Source organism: Parus major, chromosome 26 (assembly GCF_001522545.3).
Source record: "Parus major isolate Abel chromosome 26, Parus_major1.1, whole genome shotgun sequence".
NCBI classification, from domain to species: Eukaryota; Metazoa; Chordata; class Aves; order Passeriformes; family Paridae; genus Parus; species Parus major.
In genome coordinates this window covers 2,767-23,978 of record NC_031795.1, presented here as the reverse complement: position 1 = coordinate 23,978, position 21,212 = coordinate 2,767, and the positions used below count along the sequence as shown (strand labels likewise).

At 40.4% G+C, this 21,212-nt stretch overlaps 1 protein-coding gene and 1 non-coding gene across 4 annotated transcripts; both read left to right on the top strand.

The window, feature by feature from the left end:
* The first annotated feature begins 161 nt into the window (after positions 1-161).
* LOC107214961 (geranylgeranyl transferase type-2 subunit beta) lies at positions 162-13,294 on the top strand. 3 transcript variants are annotated; one of them, XM_015650807.3, is made up of 9 exons: positions 162-249; positions 732-839; positions 1,829-2,026; positions 4,250-4,355; positions 5,847-5,899; positions 6,024-6,134; positions 9,252-9,377; positions 10,149-10,298; positions 12,270-13,294. In XM_015650807.3, the coding sequence occupies exons 1-9, from the start codon at positions 247-249 to the stop codon at positions 12,408-12,410; spliced, it is 996 nt and encodes a 331-aa protein (XP_015506293.1). In that variant the 5' UTR covers positions 162-246; the 3' UTR covers positions 12,411-13,294. The 3 variants fall into 3 exon arrangements, with proteins under 3 accessions (XP_015506293.1, XP_015506294.1, XP_015506295.1); XM_015650808.3 differs by lacking the exon at positions 162-249 and adding an exon at positions 282-350; XM_015650809.3 differs by lacking the exon at positions 162-249 and adding an exon at positions 466-490.
* LOC117245549 lies at positions 995-1,077 on the top strand. The gene has a single exon (XR_004500315.1). It is a non-coding gene; the product is annotated as a small nucleolar RNA SNORD45 (small nucleolar RNA).
* Positions 13,295-21,212: the final 7,918 nt, after the last annotated feature.

Genomic DNA, 21,212 nt, shown 5'->3' with positions numbered 1-21,212 from the left:
CTTCCCACTTCAGCTGTTGTTAAGGTACTTTGAGTTTCAGACTAGATTATCTGCAGCAAGTCCTGCAGCAAGTCACAAGGCCACAGGCGGCCCTCGCCTCACGAAGGGCACGGCGCGGGGTGGCGGCGGCGCCGCTCGCTCCTGCGCAGCCGCCGGCGGGCGGGGCCCGAGCGGTCCCCGGGCGGGCGCGGCGAGGCCCCGCCGGCCATCGCCTTCCGCTTTGCAGCTTCCTGGGCGTGCGGAAACATGGTGGGTGGCGGGGTGCGGGTTGCGGCTCGTCTCGCCTCCGGGAACGCGTTGTTTTCTAGCGCGCCGCTGTATCGGCCTTGGAGGAACGCGAGTCGCACTGGGTCCGCTCGGGGGACGGGGGTGGCGCTCGCCTTTCCGGCTCTACAGCGGCCCCGGGAGCGCGCGGGCCGGGCCGGGCCTCACGGGGGCGCGGGGCGGCACGGCCGGGCCCGGGGAAGGGCTCTTGCGTCCGGCACTTCAGGTTATTCTTGGCGAGTTGGTGTTATTTCTTAGCTTTATTGCAAGGTTTGGTTCACAGCCTTTTCCAGGGGAGGGTTTAGCCAGGCTGAACAGTGATGGCGTGAGATATGCAACCTGACCTAGGCTCAAAATGGCTAGAGATGTCTTTTCCCAGTCACAGTTACCGGTGTTTGTTATATTATACCAAGGTACTAAAAAGTTTTGACCTGACTTTACAACTGTCTTGATGGTGCTTTTTACAGGGGACACCGCAAAAGGATGTTATCATAAAACCCGATGCCCCAAGCACATTACTCTCAGAAAAACATGCAGACTATATCGCTTCATATGGAACAAAGAAGGATGACTATGTAGGTATCAGTTTGTTACAGTACAGCTGTGGGTTTGTTAACAGTAATATTTATTTATTGTCTCAGAGTTAAGGGTTAGATGCATGTTGACAAGCTAATTTTTTTTTACCCTGCCTTCCAAAGTATAAAATATATTGCCTTTGTTAATTTCTCTAGGTCTGTGATGAGATTTGGCATGTATTATCTGACTATAAAATTGAAGATTATCATTTTAGCTCTATAATTACTCTGAGACCTGAAAAACAAGCTACTAACTTCTTCATCCACTGGAACGCACAAGTAGAGTTGCGTTTGCATGTTACTCTTTTAATGGGACAACTTGCATAAATTTTGTAGTCACAAGTGGTTGGATGTAGTCCACAGTAATGGGATTCTGCTTCGAGCAGATGAAAATTGTCAGCAGCTGCCTATGTGAAGAAAAGTTGTGGTTACCTTTACTCAAAAGCACGCCAAGTACTGTTGCCTTTGATTGTACTGCATGTAAAAAATAATGTTTGTGTAATGTAGTTGATGTAATCAATGTAAGAGAATTCAATATAAAATTTCACTTCCTAGCACAACTTCAAATAATGAGAGTTTTGGCACTGGGAAATAATAGACTTTTTATTTTTTGAGACTAGTTGGGTTGGCAATTTGAGGGCTTCTTTGAATGCCAAGAGAATAAGTGATCAGAAATGAATTGGCACACAGCTACTTGTTTGTGCCTCATTTGACATTGAGCTCAATGATGCTTTGAACTAGAAAAATACAAGAGAGGAAGGGAGTGTAGTATGTGTTGGTATCTACACGTGCATTTCCCTGTATGTGTGTGTATATACACATGTGCACGAGGTACAGAATATCCGTGAGTGGCTGATGCGTGATTGCTAAATGGATGGAAGGTGGTTGACTAACTAGAAGCTAATTGTGAAAGTTAACTAATGTATTTTCATTGCACTCTATTGATGGTGTGCTTATCTGACCGAGAACTAAAATAATGCACTGTTCAGGAATACTGTATGTCAGAGTATCTGAGGATGAGTGGTGTGTACTGGGGACTGACAGCAATGGATCTCATGGGGCAGCTGCACCGAATGAACAAAGAAGAAATTTTGTCATTCATCAAATCGTGTCAACATGAATGTGGTGGAATAAGTGCCAGCATAGGTCATGATCCTCATCTTCTGTATACCCTCAGTGCTGTCCAGGTGAGTGTAGCAGAGTAATTTTAGAAAAAAAGTGTTTGTGTTTAAGATTTTGATGATTGCAGATTTATGAACCAGTTACTGTTGGAAGCCCATGGCAAAAATGATTTCAGTATCTTATTAAAAAAAAAAAAAAAAAAAAAAGCTGTATCGCTTTCTAAACATTATAATTTATAATTATAATTTTTGAGAATGTTTTCATGGTCAATTAATGGTTACTGGATTGTTGCCAATTTTGTAAGTTACCTTGAAATACTCCTTAGCTACAGGTTTTACTGGAGCATTTTATAGATAATTTTTGATTCTATAAATTATTCTTCATGTATGTTGAGGTGACAGATATGGATGACCAGAATAAGAGTAAATTTTTTTATTATTATATGAGTTTTTTGGGGTGTATAATTTAAAAATTGTAGTAGTCTTTTGGGCATTTAATTTCTTTATTTGTGCATACGCTCCCCCTGATAAGAAGCGGCTCTCAATCTTATTTTTTCACTGCAGTTCTCTCCATTATAGACTTATTTTCTCATTATCACTTGTGTCTTTGTTCTGTCCTGGTTTTTCATTTTGGTGTGTTCTGGTCATGCAAACCGTTGTGTGAAAAAGCACCGAAAAGGCTCGAACACTTCTGAACAATTTGCTTGGTTATTTATAGTGTGCATCTGTCATTCTGTCTTATGGAGGAAGTATTTTAATGGCATTACAACTAAATAATACAGCATTCTTTTCTAGGCAAAAACTATGCTGGATTTAAGGTACTGGCTTTGAACTCCTTATGTAGGACAGGATGCCCTAAGGTTGATCTTTATTACCGATTACTTTAGCACTAGAATTACTCTGAATACTGTGAGAACCAGGACACTAAAGTTTCTCCAGGCTGTGATGTCTTGAACTTTTCCAAACCGTCCAATCCAGCTCCTTTCACAAGTTCAATTCAATACAAGGGGGGTACAATTTGAGGTTGTTACCTTATGTATTAGAGATGTTAGTTCTTAAATATATACTCGATATTACTAGGAGATACTTTCGTGTTAACTGAATTGAGCTGTAGCTGCACAAACTGAAAAAGCTTTCAAAAAGGCTAACGTGAAATTTTTGTGGTAAACTTAACCGGCATATCTTAATGAGTATGCGTCGTCTTGGTGAACAAACACTGTTTAGTCCTGTCTACGTATCCAGGATGTTTAAAGGGTCCTGTCAATTGTTCTTGTGATCACAGTTAATAGTAGTTTGTTCAGATTTGCAATTTAGGGTGCATATTGTGATTACATATTTTCTGTTGGAGTTGTACATTCTTTTTTTTTGGAATTTTCCTTAAGAATGAAATTTTATCTAACAGGGATTCCAGCTAAATAGGTTTAAAGTTGTAGTGTCCAGTGTTTCTCAAGATTGCTTCTATATTATTGCTTAGTTTCAATCGTTTGGGGTTTTTTTTTCAGTTTTTTATATACTATAAATTTTTAATTACTCTCTTTACCAATTATGCAAGTTATGAGTAAAAACATGAAGTCAGATGGGGCTAAGAAACATTATTGTTGTTTTCACAAGACATTGTATCATACAGATTTGCTGGTTTGGAAAACTGTATTGCCTACTGTAACGTTTATTTTTTTTTCCAGAATATATTTACTGTACTGTTGGTGTATAATCATTGTTCATACTTTTTCTTAAATTATTGCATTTTGGTTCTACTTGTTATATTTAAAAATTGAATTGAAATAAAAATCTAATAATTTGAAATTAATGATTGTTGACAAGTTTGCACTGTAAATGGAATTAGTAACTAGCAGCTTAACATACACGTATCCAAGTAGCCACAGTGCAAAACTACAAATTGTTAAGTCTAAGGTGTCATTGTCCTGTTACAATATTAACTATAATCGAATCTGTCTTCTACTACTGCTAACATAAAACAAATAAACCTGGTTATGCTTTTAAAAGGAGACCTCAACATTGGAAAGTAACAAAGCATGAAAGAGTTCAATTTGAATTGTTTGTATCTCCTTTTGAGAATGTCCTAAAGTTTTTATACAGAGATAATCTACAGTGCAGAGATTAATTACTAAAGTGGGAAAAAAGTTTAATAAACCTTACCAAATACTATTCAGTGTTAATTAAATCAAGTCTTTTATAAATTTGTGATTTCTTTTTTTTTGTTTAGAAATAAATTTTTAAAATTTTTGCTTCTCTTTGATTGTTACTGTGTCTTTTTTTTTTCCCCCCCAGATTCTTACCTTATATGATAGTCTCCATGTAGTTGATGTAAATAAAATCATTGAATATATACAGAGTTTGCAGAAAGAAGATGGATCGTTTGCTGGAGACGAATGGGGTAATTTTTAGATCTTTTAAACGTAGTGTCTGGGTTGACTTGTGTAAGTCTGTAAACTTAAGTTTTCTTGGATTTTTTTTTGCATATGTATATTATATGTGAACACTTTTATTTTCTGAGTTGTGAAAAAGAAGGGTTTGTGAAGGACAGAATTATGTTTCTGCCCTTCCATATTCTCAGCTTTAGTTCCATTCTTATATTAAGAATAAAGTGTCCAGTTCTTAAAGAAGAAGACTTCTGGGCATTTTTAACTTCACAGTACTTTGATATACTAGATATGCTGTTTCATAAGGAACGTTTTATACTTGCCATTTGATGGTAGTTAGTAATGATCTATATCCATGACAACCGTGAAAGGATTTTTCACTATGTGGGAGTGAGAAGAACTGGGTTTGTACTCGTGAACTTCTGTTAATACTGATTTTGCTTCTGCATATAAATTCCGTAATATAAGTGTATGTATAATATAATATAATATAATATAATATAATAATTTCATATATACATGTGTATGTATATGTATATAACACGGCATTTTTAAGCTGTGGCATAAATATTTAGTCACTCTAAAAATATTTATCACTGTGGAAGACCCAAATTTTAAGAAAATCTATTGCATATCACTCTTGTTCAGGTAAAGTTCAGCAACTGAGATCTTAGCAGTATATGTATGCTACTGTAAATTGGTTTGTAGTTTGCCACGTCCTTTTTGTTGAAGTATTGTCACAAGTGTACCGATTGCACAATGGATTGATGTTATTTCTGAGAGGTGCAGCTGAAGGAGTGTGATTCCTGATGTGGGACAGAGCAGCAGATGTTTGATTTATGCGTTTCAGCTTGTGAATTTCTTAAGAAGAGAAGTCTTGCAAAAGTTCCACCAAGAAACCAAATGTTTGGTTCAATTTGGTTCAGTTCAATTTTAAATTGACTCCGAGTATTAATTGCCTGGATTGGACTTGACAAGCAGTCATTCTGTTATAGGTGTAGGAACTTTGGTTTTTCTTCCAGGTACAAATATGGAAAAGAAATTTTTAACTTAAATTAGATTTCCCTAAAACGAGAAACGGCTTCTACTTCTGGCTGGATTTAAGGCAAAGCAAGAGTTGTCTGGTTATTTTTGCATTATTTCCATTTTTGTGCAGTTGTCTGTAGAGCACTACAGATAAACTCTAAAATGAAACAGTTGTTTGTAAATTACCACTAGCTGAATTGATTTGGATATATAGCTGTCCAGCTCTAAATGAGTTGTTGGCTTTTATGCATAGTAAAACATACAGATCACTTAAATGGTAACGTATGTTTTCTAAATTACTGGGGAAATAATTGATTAGCTGGAAGATTAAATTTTATGGGGAGACTTTTTTAGCTGATTTTTGTTTTTTGATGCAGAACCTAGGATTTTAGCATTTTGTTTCATATTTTCAGTAGCGATTTAAATGTATGTTTGTTGAAAAAATAATCTTATTTAATTCCTTCTCCCCCACATTATAGGAGAAATAGATACAAGATTCTCTTTCTGTGCTGCAGCAACTCTTGCACTTCTGGTAAGTCCTGAACCATCACTTGCACAAGCAGAGAATTGAATGGTACTGCTCTTTGGTGCTGCTGAAGTTTCTGCAGATGAGCTTGGTAGAATATCAAACGCATTAGTTATTTTCTGACTTGCAGGGAAAGCTGGATGCTATTGATGTGGGAAAAGCAGTAGAATTCGTTTTGTCCTGTATGAACTTTGATGGAGGATTTGGTTGTAGACCAGGTTCCGAATCACATGCAGGACAGGTGAGTTTCTCCTTACGTGGAAATACTTTACACTAGCAAGCGTCACGTACTGCCTATAAATGTTTCTTTACAACGTGTATCAGTGATGACAATCGATGTACCAAATTTGTTCCCCAAATGCCTGATTCTAGTATTTCAGTTAAAATAACCGCACAGATACGTAACCTAATCTGAGAAGACGAGTCGAAACTCGAGAGTTTAGTCTAGGTAGAAAAAAAAGATCATAACGGAACTGTTTTTATGACTGTATTTCAATCTTCCCATAGTGATATTGAAACTGCTAGCATCAGGATTTTTAGAGAATTTGAAAAGGGTATCAGTGGAGATGGTGGACAAGATTTATCACTGTTTCTGACACAGATAGATCATAATGAGATTTAAAGGTCGATTGTATAGTGCATTTGAGATTTATCAGACAGTGAACTCAAATAAAAAATGAGACATGAGTCCTGTCAAGCATTACTTAATTTTTTGAGGAAAGTCCATTTTAAGATGACATACCTAACTTAGTAATGGGAATATTTATCCGCTAGAATCGCTAGTGTTACGCACTGTTATTGGTGACAGTGAATTCTGAAAAAAGCTCAGTAAAATCTACTTGAGAAGAAAATGCAGTAGTATTATTAGAACAAATTAAGGGATCCCCTGAGGAAGACAATCTAAATAACTTCTTTCAACAGGAAATTGACATAATTTAAATTATTTAAAATTTTAATTTACCTTTCCTGTTTATATTTCTTTTCATAGAAGAGTTTAGTGCACTTAACCTGAATGTGTGAAAAAAATAAACTTTTAATGCTGTTGCAGTTACCTGTTTATTTTGCGTAATTGTGGTGAGTGCCATAATGCCATAGCCAGGATTCACCTCATCATGTGAAAATGCTAGAGCCATTTTGTTGACGAGTGTTGGGTTTCCTGCCCCTTCTTTGTTTAAAATCAGGGAAAAAAAGTTAAATCTGTTACGTGCACTTACTTACCGTATAGTTCTATGTACAGTAGCATTACCCATATAGTCTAAATGGCTGGACTGTGCTCTAGTGTTCAAGGAAGTCAGTTCAATAGCTGAACCCACTCTGTTTGCAGGTGGCATTTCCTGTGAGGATTAGATCTGTTGAGCTTATTCACATACTCCTTAAAAAGGTCTCTTTCACCTCCATGGAAGTTCAGTAGTTTTCTGGGAATACTGCCAAACCCTGATCTCCTCTTATGACTGGGTGACCTGCCTAGTGAAAGAGAAAGGGAGTGGATATGTCTACCCAGACTTGAGTAAAGCTTTTGACATACTTTCCCACAGCATTCTCCCAAAGAAACTTCAGCCCACAACTTGGACAGGTGCAGTCTTGGCTGGAAGAAAAATAGGCTGCGTGGCCAGACCAGAGAGTGGTGGGAAATGATGTGAAATCCAGTTGGCGAAGGGTCACAAATGGGATTCTCCAGGGCTCAGTTTTGGGGCTGGTCCTGTTTGATATCTTCAACAGTGGTCTGGATAAAGGAATCAAGTGCATCCTCAGTAAGGTCCCAGGAAGGACCAGCTTGTGTGGAAGTTTTGATTCATGTGAGGGCAGAAAGCTCTGCAAAGGGGTCTGGACAGGCTGGATGCATGGGCCAAGGAAAACTGTGTGATGTCCAGCAAGGCCAGGTGCCTGGTCCTGCACTTGTGTCACAACAACCCCGTGGAGCGCTCCAGGTTTGGGGAAGAGTGGCTGGAAGGCTGCCCAGCAGGAAGGGACTTAGGGGTGCTGGTCAACAGGAGCTGAACATCAGGCCGGGTGTGCACAGGTGGGCAAGAAGGCCATTGGCTGTAGCAGCCACAGTGTGGTCACTTTGGTCACTGAGCTGGTCACTGACCACGGCAGTTGCTGTCCCCTGTGCTGGCACTGCTGGGGCACCTCCAGTCCCAAAGGCAGTTTTGGGCCTGCCACTTTCAAAAGGACATTATGGTGCTGGAGCACATCTAGAGAAGGGTAATGGAGCTGGGGAAGGGACTGGAACATTAGGCCTGTGAGGAGCAGCTGAACTCAGGTACTGAGTGTTTTACTCAGGTGAAAGCAGGTACTGGAGTGTTCAGTCCTGAGATGAGAAGGTTCAGGAGAGACTTTAATGTTCTACAACTACCTGAAAGGAGGTTGTGGCAAGGTGGGGGTCAGCCTCATCTTCCAGTCAGTCAGTAACAGGACAGGGGAAAATGGCCTCAAGTTGCACCGCAGGAGATTCAGGTTGGATATTAGGAAGAATTTCCTCACCAAAGGAGTGATTAATCATTGGAATGGACTCCCTAGGAAAGCGGTGGAGTCTCCATCCCTGGAAGTGTTCAAAGAATGAGTAGATGTGGCACTTTGTGATACGGTTTAGTGTTATTTGGTGGTATTAAGTTAAAGGTTGAACTTGATGATTTTAGAGGTCTTTTCCAACCTAAATGGTTTTACGATTCTTTGCTTTTTGTGCTTCAGTGCTTTCTTAGAGACTGCATGAAATGTGACCAAAGTATGTTGTTGCACCATAAATGTTATGTCCCAGGAAAAGACTATTATTTTTTAAATTAATTATTAAAAGGGAATTAATCAGTGCAGATGTATTACATGGCACACTGAAAGTAAGCGTGACATGACCAAACATAGAGGGAATTACCAAGATAGTTAATGAACCAGGTTAGCCTGGTTCTGCCGGGGATTTCATTCGGTCTTTTGATTACTCTCAGCAAGCGTTAAAAGGTAAAAGGCAGGTACAGGAAGAAACCATAGACTGGATGCAAACTTTCGACAAAGACCATATCCAGCCTGCAGAAGTCAGTTGACTGCTCTGGCTTGAGAGTCTGTGTTTTTAAAATAAAATTACATGGCTCTCTCAGATCTCCTAGGGTCACTTTTCAAACCTTTCATCAGTGTCGTATATTAGTAAAATACTACTGCTGTGTCATTAAATTGTGTTACTGGTACTTTTTTACAAAAGCAACTGTAACAATAACATTCTTTCCTGAAGGAAAAGTCTTTGAAACTAAAAGTTGAAGTATTGTGCATCATTTACATGACTATTGCTGCTTTGAGATCTTCCTGCATTTAGTCTGCTAAACTATATTTAGTTTTTAAATACACAAAAAAATTATGTCTGTAATTTTAGATCTATTGTTGCACAGGATTTCTGGCTATTACAGACCAGTTGCATCAAGTAAACGTTGATTTGCTGGGCTGGTGGCTTTGCGAACGTCAGTTACCTTCTGGAGGTCTCAACGGACGACCAGAGAAGGTATTGTGCGGCTTCTTTTCTTTGTTCAAACCTCAATAGAGATTGTTTTTTCTGAAGCTGAACTTCTGAAAATGTCACAATTTGTACAAAACATTTAGTAAACTTTTCCAAGAAGTCAGGCCTTCATCCTGATTCTTCCTTCTGTTACTAACACCTGTCCTGCACTCCTTAGCTATGCTTTGTTTGAGTCCTCAGTGTAGGAAAGTAGACATACTAAAGGATGTTTTGGTCACCACTTGAACCATTGTTCCGTTAAACTGGGTCTTTGACTTTGGGAATGATCTTTTCCATAGGATTTGTATAAAAATTACTGTTTTACTGGGTGTAAATCCTGAGTGTCATAGTGTTCCACATCACACTAGAAATTTGTGTAACCTAGAAAAATCTCTGGCAAATAGATAATCAGCAGATTCCCCTGCTTCTGCCCTTGTCCCCAAAATACAAGTAGTCGATATGAACTTCTTTGTATTTCCTCTTGAAAAGAGTGCCATGTGCCTTCTCTCACAGAAGGTAAGGTCTTTAAAACTCACATTCCTGTGGTCTTGTTTCTCAGAGAAGGGAAGAAGTTTGAGAAAGATATTTTCCCTTCCTGAAGACAGAAGCCCTCCAAAAAGAGACTCTGTCAAGAAAGTCTTTTACTCCAAAGACACTCTTAAGTGTTTTGTCTCTGCAAGGGGATAGCGCACCTGATAATGTGCAGAATTATCAGTAAAATTTGCAACGTTATGTTTGAAACCAAATCAAATATTAATCTGCTTCTCTGCTTGCCAGTTACCTGATGTATGTTATTCGTGGTGGGTGCTAGCTTCTTTGAAGATGATTGGTAGGATACAGTGGATTGACAGAGAGAAACTGCGTTGCTTTATTTTGGCTTGCCAGGATGAGGAGACTGGAGGATTTGCTGATAGACCGGGAGATATGGTAAGTAATACCTTTTAATTTTTATTTATTTAATTTGGTTTTAATTAAAAGATGCATGAAAATTTCAACTGGAAATTTCAACTTTTGTTTGAGTGTAACTCAGCTCATGGTCCGGGTGAGTCTTGCAGAGGCTGCAATATACTTCAAAGGAAGAATAGAGTAGAATCGCCATTGAAGGCATACTTGGGGAGCACGTGCTTTATGATGTGTTTGTATTCCCCAATGAAGTCAGTTGCCATTCCTTACAAAATCTGGTTTGGTTCCCATGACACGTGCAACACAAACCATTTCTCACAAGACCGTTTGGAAGATTTGTCTGAAAACATTGTTTGGTGACAGGTTTTCTGGTGGCTGTGTGGGTTTTTTGGGTTTATTATTTTGTTTCATTAAATGATCTGTAAGCTAAAGTCTGGTGTAGGTTAAGTAGTCTTCAACTCTCTTGGTGGTTTTGTCTGATCTAAATAAATCATGAGCTTTTATAAAAAATCCCTATACACTAACTTTCATTCTTTGCTAGCCCACCTACTTAATAAATCTTGTAGCTGGCATTTGTCTAGTTGAGGGAGGAAGAAGCTTTTTTGATAATACTGTCAAGAGGCTGGTGGTACGTATTCTTTGCTTGTTGAGACAGCAGTTACAATTTAGCCGGTCTGTTCTCTCTGGTTTCAGTTGGAAGTGATTGATACCAGTCCCAGTGAAATGGCAAGTAAAGTTTAAATAAAGTTTAAATAAAGTAAAAAGCAAATAAAGCACTTTGAAGAGTGCTGGACAGATAAAATAAGAATTATTATGAGACTTCATTGCAGCTCCTATCGAACACTTGGCTTATTTGTTAATGGTCTGGAGAGGTATTAGCTGTTTTTATTGCAGACATGACCGGATCTGCCCCCTTCTCCACAAATGCATTAAAAAATAAAGTAACTTTGTTTTTGCAAGCAGGTGCTTTATTCCCAGTCGGGGGAGAAATCTGCTAACTCCAGTCTGTCATTTGGAAAGTGGTTTTGTGTTCTTAAAATAGGCAGAGTTTTGTATTTCTAAGGAGCTTACAGGAAGACCTTTTCTGTTTCCAGAATTCTCCAAGTGAAGCCCAGAACTTGAAGTCTAAATGATTTTCTGGCTTTGAGTACTGAAATATTTGTATCTTCTTGGAAGAGCAGCTCTGCAGAGCCTTTTCTCTAAATCTAAGGAGAGCACCTTTGGGAGAATTTTTCTGTTCTGTTAGGAGTAATTGCATATTATTTTTACCTGTCTTTGATTGCTGATGTGTAGAAATTTCTGCTCCTGTAGAACTGTTGCCAGAAATGTAGCCCAGGTTTTTACTTTGTTCCTGCAGAAACTCATTCCTAATAGACCTTGTATATGGGCTGTTTTTTCATTTGTTTTTCATTTTGTGGGGTGGAGAGGGAGTGGTGATTTTGTTGTTTCGGGAGTAGAGGTTTTGGGGGGGTTTTGTTTTTATTTATGGTTCTGGGAGGTTTTCTAGCAAAATAGGTTGCTACTTTCCTCTGAAGGTTTTGCAGCACAGCTCTGTATTTGGAGACCATTAAAGAGCATTATGATGTTTTTGAAGAACAAGTAGGGAATTTAGGGAAGTGGTATGTGTGGGTGATACAGTTTACTTTTAAAATGCTACTTATCTTTGCTTCTACCACCTTGTGATATTGCATGCTAATAGACAAACGTGAGTGCTTTCCATCTAACTCAGAGTTGAAAATCATCTTAGCAGCATATAACTGACAAGCTATTTCTGACAAGCTTTCCTGAGTAAATCGTGGTATTCTAAATGCCTGCCACAGAAATTGTCTTGCTTGTCAACATATGGTACCACAAATGAAAGTTTATTCAGTTGTATTGTCCTCCCCAGCCACGGAGATTTTCAGTTTCTTGCTGGCAAATAAAAATTTCATTCTATACAAGTGAAAAACCAATTGACTTTTGTAAATGGACACAAGCTTCCTTTTTTTTTCCCAGGTGGACCCATTTCACACCTTATTTGGTATTGCTGGACTATCTTTATTAGGAGAAGAACAAATTAAGGCCGTTAATCCTGTCTTTTGTATGCCAGAAGACGTCCTTCGAAGAATAAATGTGCAGCCTGAGCTTGTAAGCTAAGCCTTGTAGAGACAAAAGGTTTACATGACCAATTGCTTTGTTTTACTTATCTCATCTGTGAAACCGTCAGCATATTCTTTTGGATGTGTTTATGTTCTGGAACTGAAGCAATAGCTTTTCTGTGGACTTTGTCACTTTATAAATTGTATCAGAACAGGCTGGTTCTCATAATCTGAGTGTAACATGTTCTTTGGTTGTATTCTAAGATGTATAGAAACATTTCAATTCTGTATCTAAATGTATGGGCCTTGGCTTTTTTTTTTTTTTAATATAATATTCAAATCAAAGCTTGACTATGTGAATGCTTAGCTTTTCTATCCCTGTAATATCAACCATGCTAGTACTGGTCTTCATACAGGCCTCTTTCCAAGGTGGATTGTGCAAAGCACTTGAAAAAAAGACTCAAACCAAAACAACAACAAACCCAAACAAACAAACAAAAAACACAGTAAGATCCTACCTAAGCCATGCACTTAATACCACACACGTACATATTTAATTTTTCCTGTTCATGTTTGGCATCAGTTTTCTACACTGAGAAACAGCTGCTTCTTCTCACAGTAATTGATACCAGTGAAGCCATGATTATGGTCCTTTTAAATATATATGTCTTCATTTATTGATGAGTCCCTTAGACAAAATTCCACTAATGCTTGAAGTACAGCATACCTTGAGTAAGTACAGTGAATCTTGCTAGCATAAAACATTCTAGAGAAGGTCTCCGTTGCACAGTGACTTGTAATTGAACATAGAGTTGATTCTAAATTTGTTGCTGGGCTGAAATCCTGCTTTTGTAGCTTTCAAGACACTAATTGTCAGTACTTGATTATGATTATGGTGTAATTGAAAATAAAACTAGCTGTGGAAAATGCTTGTTCTCTGAAGGGTGAAATCCTCTTTGTCTTCATAGAAGTGCTAAAATTGCCTCTTTATTCCACACATCTTAGCTGAGACTGAATGGTATTCCACTTGTAATATACAGTAAAAGGTAATTATGAAGGGGAAGAAGTCTTTGATAATCTCTGTACTTACGCTTAAGTAAGGCCTAAAGTTGTTCTACCTGAACTTCACTCAGCAGAGATAGCCAAAGATTTGGCCTGCACAGATGTGTAGTCATTTGACATATAAACCCAAACTCACTGAATAGAAAATACTGGTTTAGGCTACAATATTGGGAATTAAGTTGGTAATAGTAAAGACTGCTCTAGCCACGACTAGCTTTTGCACCAAATTCAGTCACAGTAACAAAGTACCTTTTAGCACTTCAGAAGTAAAGGCTTTCTCTCGAGTACAGCAGAACAGCCTGAGGTTCGGTTTGGCTGGAGAGAGTGCCTTAGTCACGGCAGTCAAGCGAATGGTTGAGCTTTTTCTTCTCTTAAGGGTGTGTTCTGCAGGAAAAGAATGCCTCAAGCTATAAAAGAATCCCAAAGCTATACATTTCCTAACACCTCAAAGGACCAAGAACCAGCCTTAAAATGGTCTATTCCGTCTCCCAAGTTTCATATCCCCCTTCACACCTCCACTACCATCCTGAAAAGCATAGTCTCTTCCTGCTTCTAGCAACTCTGAAATCCTACATCACTGTTGTACCACAACTACAGACCTTGAATCAACTTCCTCCTACCAAAATGTTGACTCTTAAATTATCAGAAGTCTGACAGATCTCGAATCTGACAGGCTACGCTCTGTCCAGCGTAGCCTTGCCAGCATCTCCCAGTTCCAAATTCTAGGTATCAAGGAAAGCACTTTTCATTGTCCCAAGATACGTACCCAAATTCCATTCGCTGCATCTCATGCAGAATTTTCAAAGACAAAAATCAAACCCACAGTATAGCCTGAAACTTTTGAGCAAACCTTCCTTCAGAATAACTAGAGTGATCTGGGTCCCTTGCGGTGGTAACCATTCAGAAATAGCTCAGCATTTGAATTACCCTGATGGAGGTGAGATGAATGGCACGGCAGGCTGTGTGGAGTAGGCAAATGCTTATGGGCGTAGTGGACATCTCGTCTTTTTGGTTTTTTGGGTGCCACAGGAGGTGCTGTGCAACTGGTGAGTGGAGTATCATCCACTGCTGAGTACACTGTTTTTGTGGAAGAAGTCAGGGTTGGCTGGCATGACCTCCAGCCCTGTGTTTTTGCAAATGAAGAGGCATCTATCGGCCAATGGTAGCAGCGTCCCAGTTAAATCAATGTTGACCTTCTTGAGGGTGGATTCTGGTGCACAGCCCTCTGAAAGCAAAGTCAAAGAGCCAGTGGTCTGAGGGGGTAAGGTGGAGAGACTGCAGAGCGGGATGGACGAGGTGCTTAAATCAGTGCAGCAGTGAGGGGGGTTTAGGATCAGTCATGTTTTGGTGCTGAGAGCCGGCGTAGGATTCAGTCCACATGAGGCGAGCATGTGCTGGGCACGGCAGCTCCCGCCTGTGTCCAGCCTTGTCCGGCGGTATCTTTCCCGATCCAGAGTTGTTTTTTCTGCCCATGGTAGTCTCGCATATTACGGTCGTGTCGTGTTACGTGTAGCCTGTGTGTGCTTGGGGTGGAGCTGCACCATGTGAAAACCACCCAGACTCTACCATCACCTAATACCCCAATTACCCCTACACAACCAGCTCCACCACCCATCACAGCACCCCATGCCCAAGCATATCCCCCTCCTCTGCATCCCCATCCCCAAGCACATCCCCCACCTCTGCACCCCAGCCCCAACACGTCCCCCACTTCTGCACCCCAGCCCCAAGCACATCCCCCTCCTCTGCATCCCTCCATCCCCAAGCACTTGCCCCTCCTCTGCACCCCCCAGCCCATGACCACACCCCTCCCCTGAACACAGCGCCCCGTGTCCGCACCCTGCCTCCCATCACTCCACCCTGCCCCCAAGCACCGCCCCCAGCACGACATCACATCACTCTGCCCCCAGCACCACAGCCCACCACAATACCACACTGCTCCACCGCAACATCACCGATGACAGCAACACCACCGCCATGTTCACCAAAATCATATTACCAAAATTTCCAATAAATCACGAATAAAATGAAAAAACCCTTTAAGAACACAAGCATGATACTGCCCACACATCCCCCCGACAGCAACACAACTCAACAAAAACCCCCTCACACAAACACACAATCAATCACAACCACCGGCAATCTGGCAGGCACAGCACCAGCTGGAACCCCTGTCACAGGCACCGTAATAGTGACCAGAAATACTTCTAGCCACGAATAAATGCACGTCACCATATTCAACCCAAAATGCATATGCAGACCACCATATCGAACCAGAAATACAAAACCACCACCATTTAAAGGGTTAGTGTTAGGAATAAGGGCAGGAGGTCAAAGGTCACGGGGTCAAAGGTCAAAGGTCATGGGGTCAAAGGTCATGGGGTCACAAGGGTCATAGGTCAAAAGGACACGAAGATAAAGGTCAAAGGACACAGGGTCATGGGCCAAAAAGATCAAAGGTAACGGGTCAAAAGACACCGGGGCAAAGGTCAGAGGTCAAAGGTCAGAGGTAACAAGATCAAAGGTTAAAGGTCACATGGTCAAAGGTCACGGGGTCAAAGGTCAAAGGTCACAGACCAAAGATTACGGGGTCAAAGGTCATGGGGTCAAAGGTCAAAGATAACGGGGTCAAAAGTCAGAGGGCACAGGGTCAAAGGCCGAAGGTCATGGGGTCACAGGGTCAAAGATCATGGGTCAAAAGGTCACGGGGGTCAAAAGTCGAGAGGTCATGGGTCAAAAGTCAAAGGCCATGGGGTCAAAGTTCATAGGCCAAAGGTGAAAGGTTACGGGGTCAAAGTTCATATGGTAAATGTAAAAGGTGAGGGGTCAAAGGTGAAAGGTCACAGGGTCAAAGGTCATGGGGTAACGGGGTCAAAGATCACTGGGTAAAAGGTCACAGGGTCAAAAGTCAAGGGGTCAAAAGTCAAGGGGTCAAAGGTCAGGAAGTCAAAGGCAACGAGGTCAAAAGGTCAAAGGTCACAGGGTCAAAGTTTTAGTGTTCAGGAACACACAGAATCATGAATGATTATATGAAGATGCTTTATTGAAGAGTTCTGGGTGGCAGGGTACACATACCCAAATCTGACCCAATCTGGTTTTGAGTTGAACATGTTTTAGACTCTATTGTTATACAACCTACATATTAATTATTACACTAAAATTGTTCTATTGTAAGCATTGTTTTTACCCAAGCATGGATTTCTTGTGATCCCCCTAACGTTGTTCCTCATGTTCTTTAAACTATAATTATATCTAATCACATCTAACAATTGTATAATTTATCATATACTGACTACACAGGTGCTTTTTGACCTGATCTTTAGCAAACACAAGGCTTAACATTTCTCAGGGCCTACTTTTCCCAGGGCTTTCCAAACCTAACTTTCTTTTTAAGTCTCCGAATTTTCTAAGATTTTAGAACCTTTTACTATCATTCCCCGCTTTGAAAGCATTTTCACTTCACTATAAGTGCAAATGTTTTCACTTGATACAGTCCTTTCTTTCTGAGTTGATACTTGGTGTTCTTCAAATCCTTGATTGATGTAAATGCCGTCCTGGATGTTGTCACAAACTGGAGAACCAGAGGATGGTGGGTGTGGATCTCGCGCCAGTGCCTTTATTATTTTCTGGTTCCAGGATGTTTTCTTCTGTATTTCTCCTTTCAAGATGCTGTAAACTAACCAAATTGCTAAGAATACAACTAGTAAGATTATCACACTCTCAATGATAAATGTAATCCATGAACTCACATTCCACCCATAGCCTTTGAAGATTTTGCCTAACCAATTTATAGTCAAATCCTTTTGCTCTTCCTGTGCTTTGTGCTCTATTTGTTGCAACTGGTTGATGTCATATTCTACATCTGCAGTTACATTTGGGATGTGGACACAGCAATGATCAATCTATCCCTTAAAAAAACCACACACTCCATGTTCTTTCAGGAGTAATAAAATTGTAATTGTACATTTAGTTCTTTAAATCTTTCCTGGGTGACTCTTGCTAATTTATCTTCCTGACCTGTAAGTTTGTACAACATTTCTTTATTCTGATAGTTTGCTATAGGACCCAGCAAAGACTCCAGGGCCCACCCAGATTTCACTCTACTAAAAGGTTCTTGCCAAGTGTTATCTTGATGCTATTCCTATCTTAATCCTTCCTAGCTGTGCCTGTGTCTAGCCACTGAGTTGATTTTGCCATTGTTAGCATCTGTACGGAGATTAATTTTTGCTTTAGCAATTTTACCAATGCCTCTGCACCCCAATGACATTTGTTCTGTTTAATTTGTAGAACTTCTCTCATTATCAAGGGGGTTAACACTATTTGTCTTTGTGCAGTTACATACCACGATTCTGAATTCTTTTGTGCATTTAGCAAATGTCCCAATTTCTCATCTTCTACTGAATATTTCAGTTTTGGAGGCAGATTAAATTGAGATACATTAGTCTTTAAAGGTATCAATGCCATTGTTGTTTGCACTTCTCGAGCAATCTGTCGGGCTGTCCAGTCTGCTTTTCGATTTCCCTTTACTTAATTCTAGTGTTCTGCTTAAGGCAACCAGTTCTGCCCTCTGGGCAGATGGATTTGCTGATAATGCTTTTGCCTCCACTATTGTACTGACTGTTGTTACCACACATCCAGCGTATCTGGTCCCGTTCTCCACGAAGCTGCTTCCATCTGTAAATAGCTCTCGCTCTGGGTGCTCCAGTGGGATGTCTTTCAGGTCTTCTCTTGCCGAAAAGGTGTCCTCTATTACTTCTACACAGTCATGCTCTAATGGGCCTTCCTCAGTTGTGGTACCTAGGAACAAAGCTGGATTCAAGAGGTTAGTTGTCTTTAGTGTGACATCATCCTGCCCAGTCAGGATTATCTGGAATTTTATCATCTTGCTTGGAGATAGCCAATGGCCCCCCTTTTGTTCTAAAACAGTGATTACCATATGTGGCATGTAGACATTTATGTGACTACTCATCAAGAGTTTTCTAGTTTCTTGTATCAGCATCACGGTGGCTGATCAACTGCCCACAGGCATGAAGGCCTTCTGGCACTCATGTTGTCAAGCTGTTTGGAAAAGCAGCCTACCGGCCTTTTCCAGCTTCCCAAACATTGGGTCAGCACTCCCAGTGCTAGACGTAGTCTTTCATGCATAAACAGGTGAAAATCCTTGGATGAATCAGGCAGTCTTAACACCGGAGCAGTTGCCAATGCCTCCTTTAGTTTGACAAAGGCCTCCTTCTGTGGTCTGCCCCAGGGAAATGGCTGCGTCTTCTGGGCTTCATGCAGGGGCTTTGCAATTAGTCCATAGTCCATGATCCATGGCACCACTCTGTCATCTCAAGGAAAACTTGTAGCTCATGTAGGTTCTGGAGTTCTGGAATGGCGCAAATAGCTTGAATACAGTTAGTACCCAGCTTACATTGCCCTTGTGAGATTTCACATCCCAGGTAAATCACAGTTTGTCGGGTAATTTGTGCCTTTTCTTTAGACTCCTTATATCCTCCCATTCCCAGCTGATTTAAAATTTCAATTGTTACCTTTATGCAGGTTGTTTTCTCTTCTGTAGCTGTCAGTATATCATCAACATACTGTAACAGCAGGTATTGTTCTCTTGGTACTTGCCCATTCTTGGTCAAAATCTCTAGCTCCTTCACCTGCTGACTTTCAAATAGTGTTGGACTGTTCTTGTATCTTTGTGGGAGTCGTGTTCAGGTGAGCTGAGTTGTCCTTCCATTTTCTGGACTTTCCCATTCAAAGGCAAACAGTTTCCTACTTTCTTTGTCAAGGGGTATGAAGAAAAAGACATCTTTTAAATCAGTTACCTTAAGCCATTTGTATTTCTCTTTTACGGATGTTAACAGTGTGCAAGGATTAGCTACCACTGGGTAAATATCTTTAGTTATTCTGTTATTGCTCTCAAATCCTGTACTAGTCTGTATTGGTCAACAGAAATTTGGGCTCAAGTGTTAACTACAGAAGTAATAGGTGCACGTTTAGGACCCACCATTGCTAAAATCAGTATGTCTCCAGTTTTCTTATTTCTAGTGAGCATTTTAAATACAACCAACCTCTGCCTCTCTGCTCACCCATGAGAGGCAGAGTTCCCAGTTTCCCTGATTCTGAGGCTGTTTGGGCTCCACTCCCAGAAGCTGAGAAGGAGACTGCCTTAGCTCACATCCCAGAGCCTGTGGAGGTGTGCTGGGTTATACAATGGGGTATTCAATACAATGAACTTGGGACTGTCAGGAAAATTAATCCACAAACACTAGGGGTTTATGTCCAAAAAGGAGACAGAGGAGTCCTTTTTCTTTATTCGAATAAAGGGAGAGGCCATGGGGCATTCCCCTGGGGTCTCTCAAATTTTTGGAGGGCACAGCCTCCTTTTTATCCTAATTCCCGGCCGCTTGTCCCTTCTCTCTTTCCCCATAGGCTGAGGTACTTGAGAGGTACAGGCTTCCCGGAACGCCTGATACCAGCAGAGATACCTTCCCCCCCCCACAATGCATAATCCCTTCTTAACTTTTATGGAATTCATAGTGTACTTTTAGTGCTCTTTTGATCTTCTACTGGAATCCATCCCATTGTTTCTGTCGTCTCTCACTGATAGCTACATCTTATCAACTGACTCACAGCTTGTTTGTAAAGACAAACCCATCATTCCTCTCAGTGCCAATTAGAAACTACTTTAAAGTGATAAGCCACCCATTATCTTTTTGGAGACCCCTTTCTTTAGCTCTAGTGACCACTAATACTGGCGATTAGAGATTTGTTTTCTCTTTTTTTTGGGCTTTCATTATGAGAACCAATGTATCTAACACCCTTTGCTTTCTCTGATTTTTTTTTCCTTCTGGGACTTTTACAGGTCCATAATTGCTACTGTAGATAATTAGCTCTTTTGTAACTTTGCTCCATGTCCAAATTTTATGGTTTCTAGCAGGAGAATGCAGTTGTGAACCTGTCGGCTGACAGGGGGTGGTGAAGGGAGTGAACCCAGGATCAGTGGAACCCGGTGGATTAGTCGGGCTCCCAAGAAATCTATTTAGTGTATCCACAGGGGTTAGTTATAGTTGCTGTGTTTTTGGAGGAAATCGCTGTAGGTTTAAGTGATTTTGGAAGGCCTCGAATTAAAGGGGTCATAATTTCAGTTTTCACAGGTAACAACATTGGTGATTCATAACCAGCAATTAATTTTCTTGTGTATCATTTCTAAGCAGGCAGCTTTCTAAATATTTTTCAGTAGTTGGTTGGGGGTACAAACTATAGCAATAAAGTCCCCCCTTTCCAAGGGGTTAAGCCCCTCTGCCCAGTAAGCTGCCTGCTGAGTTAGGGACCATGGGTTATGTCTGTCTCCTGTTGTTTTGAAGACTCCATATCCCCAGTACCCACTGGATTCCCGTTCTCTCAATCGAATTTGATCACCTCCAGTGAGACACTCGGAATACATATTCTATCTCTGACTCGTGAGGGAGACGCTCGTACTCTCTTTTTTCTTTTCTCTTTGTTTTACCCCCCTATTTTTTATTTTTAGTGGTTATGTGTGCATCAAGATCCTTATCATTGAAATAATTATATTTTGTTTTAATTAGAGGACAATTTAATTAGGACAGCAGTGTTCTCCACAATTTTATCCAAGTTAGCTCTTTTTGAGGGTAAATTTGATTAATGAGACGGGATTCCCTCTCTTGTTTCTTTTAGCAAGTTAGCATTTTTGAATTTTATTATGGAGGGCTGCTTGCAACAGATTGATGTTACTCCTTTCCTCATCCAATTGTTTTTGCAAAATTTTAACTAGGTTTTAGAGGGA

What these genes read in the sequence shown, in the direction of transcription:
- LOC107214961 (XM_015650807.3), top strand. An exon ending in ATACCCTCAGTGCTGTCCAG is followed by an intron (nt 2,027 to 4,249) that starts GTGAGTGTAGCA and finishes TTTCCCCCCCAG; the next exon opens with ATTCTTACCTTATATGATAG. An exon ending in TCAACGGACGACCAGAGAAG is followed by an intron (nt 9,378 to 10,148) that starts GTATTGTGCGGC and finishes TCTGCTTGCCAG; the next exon opens with TTACCTGATGTATGTTATTC.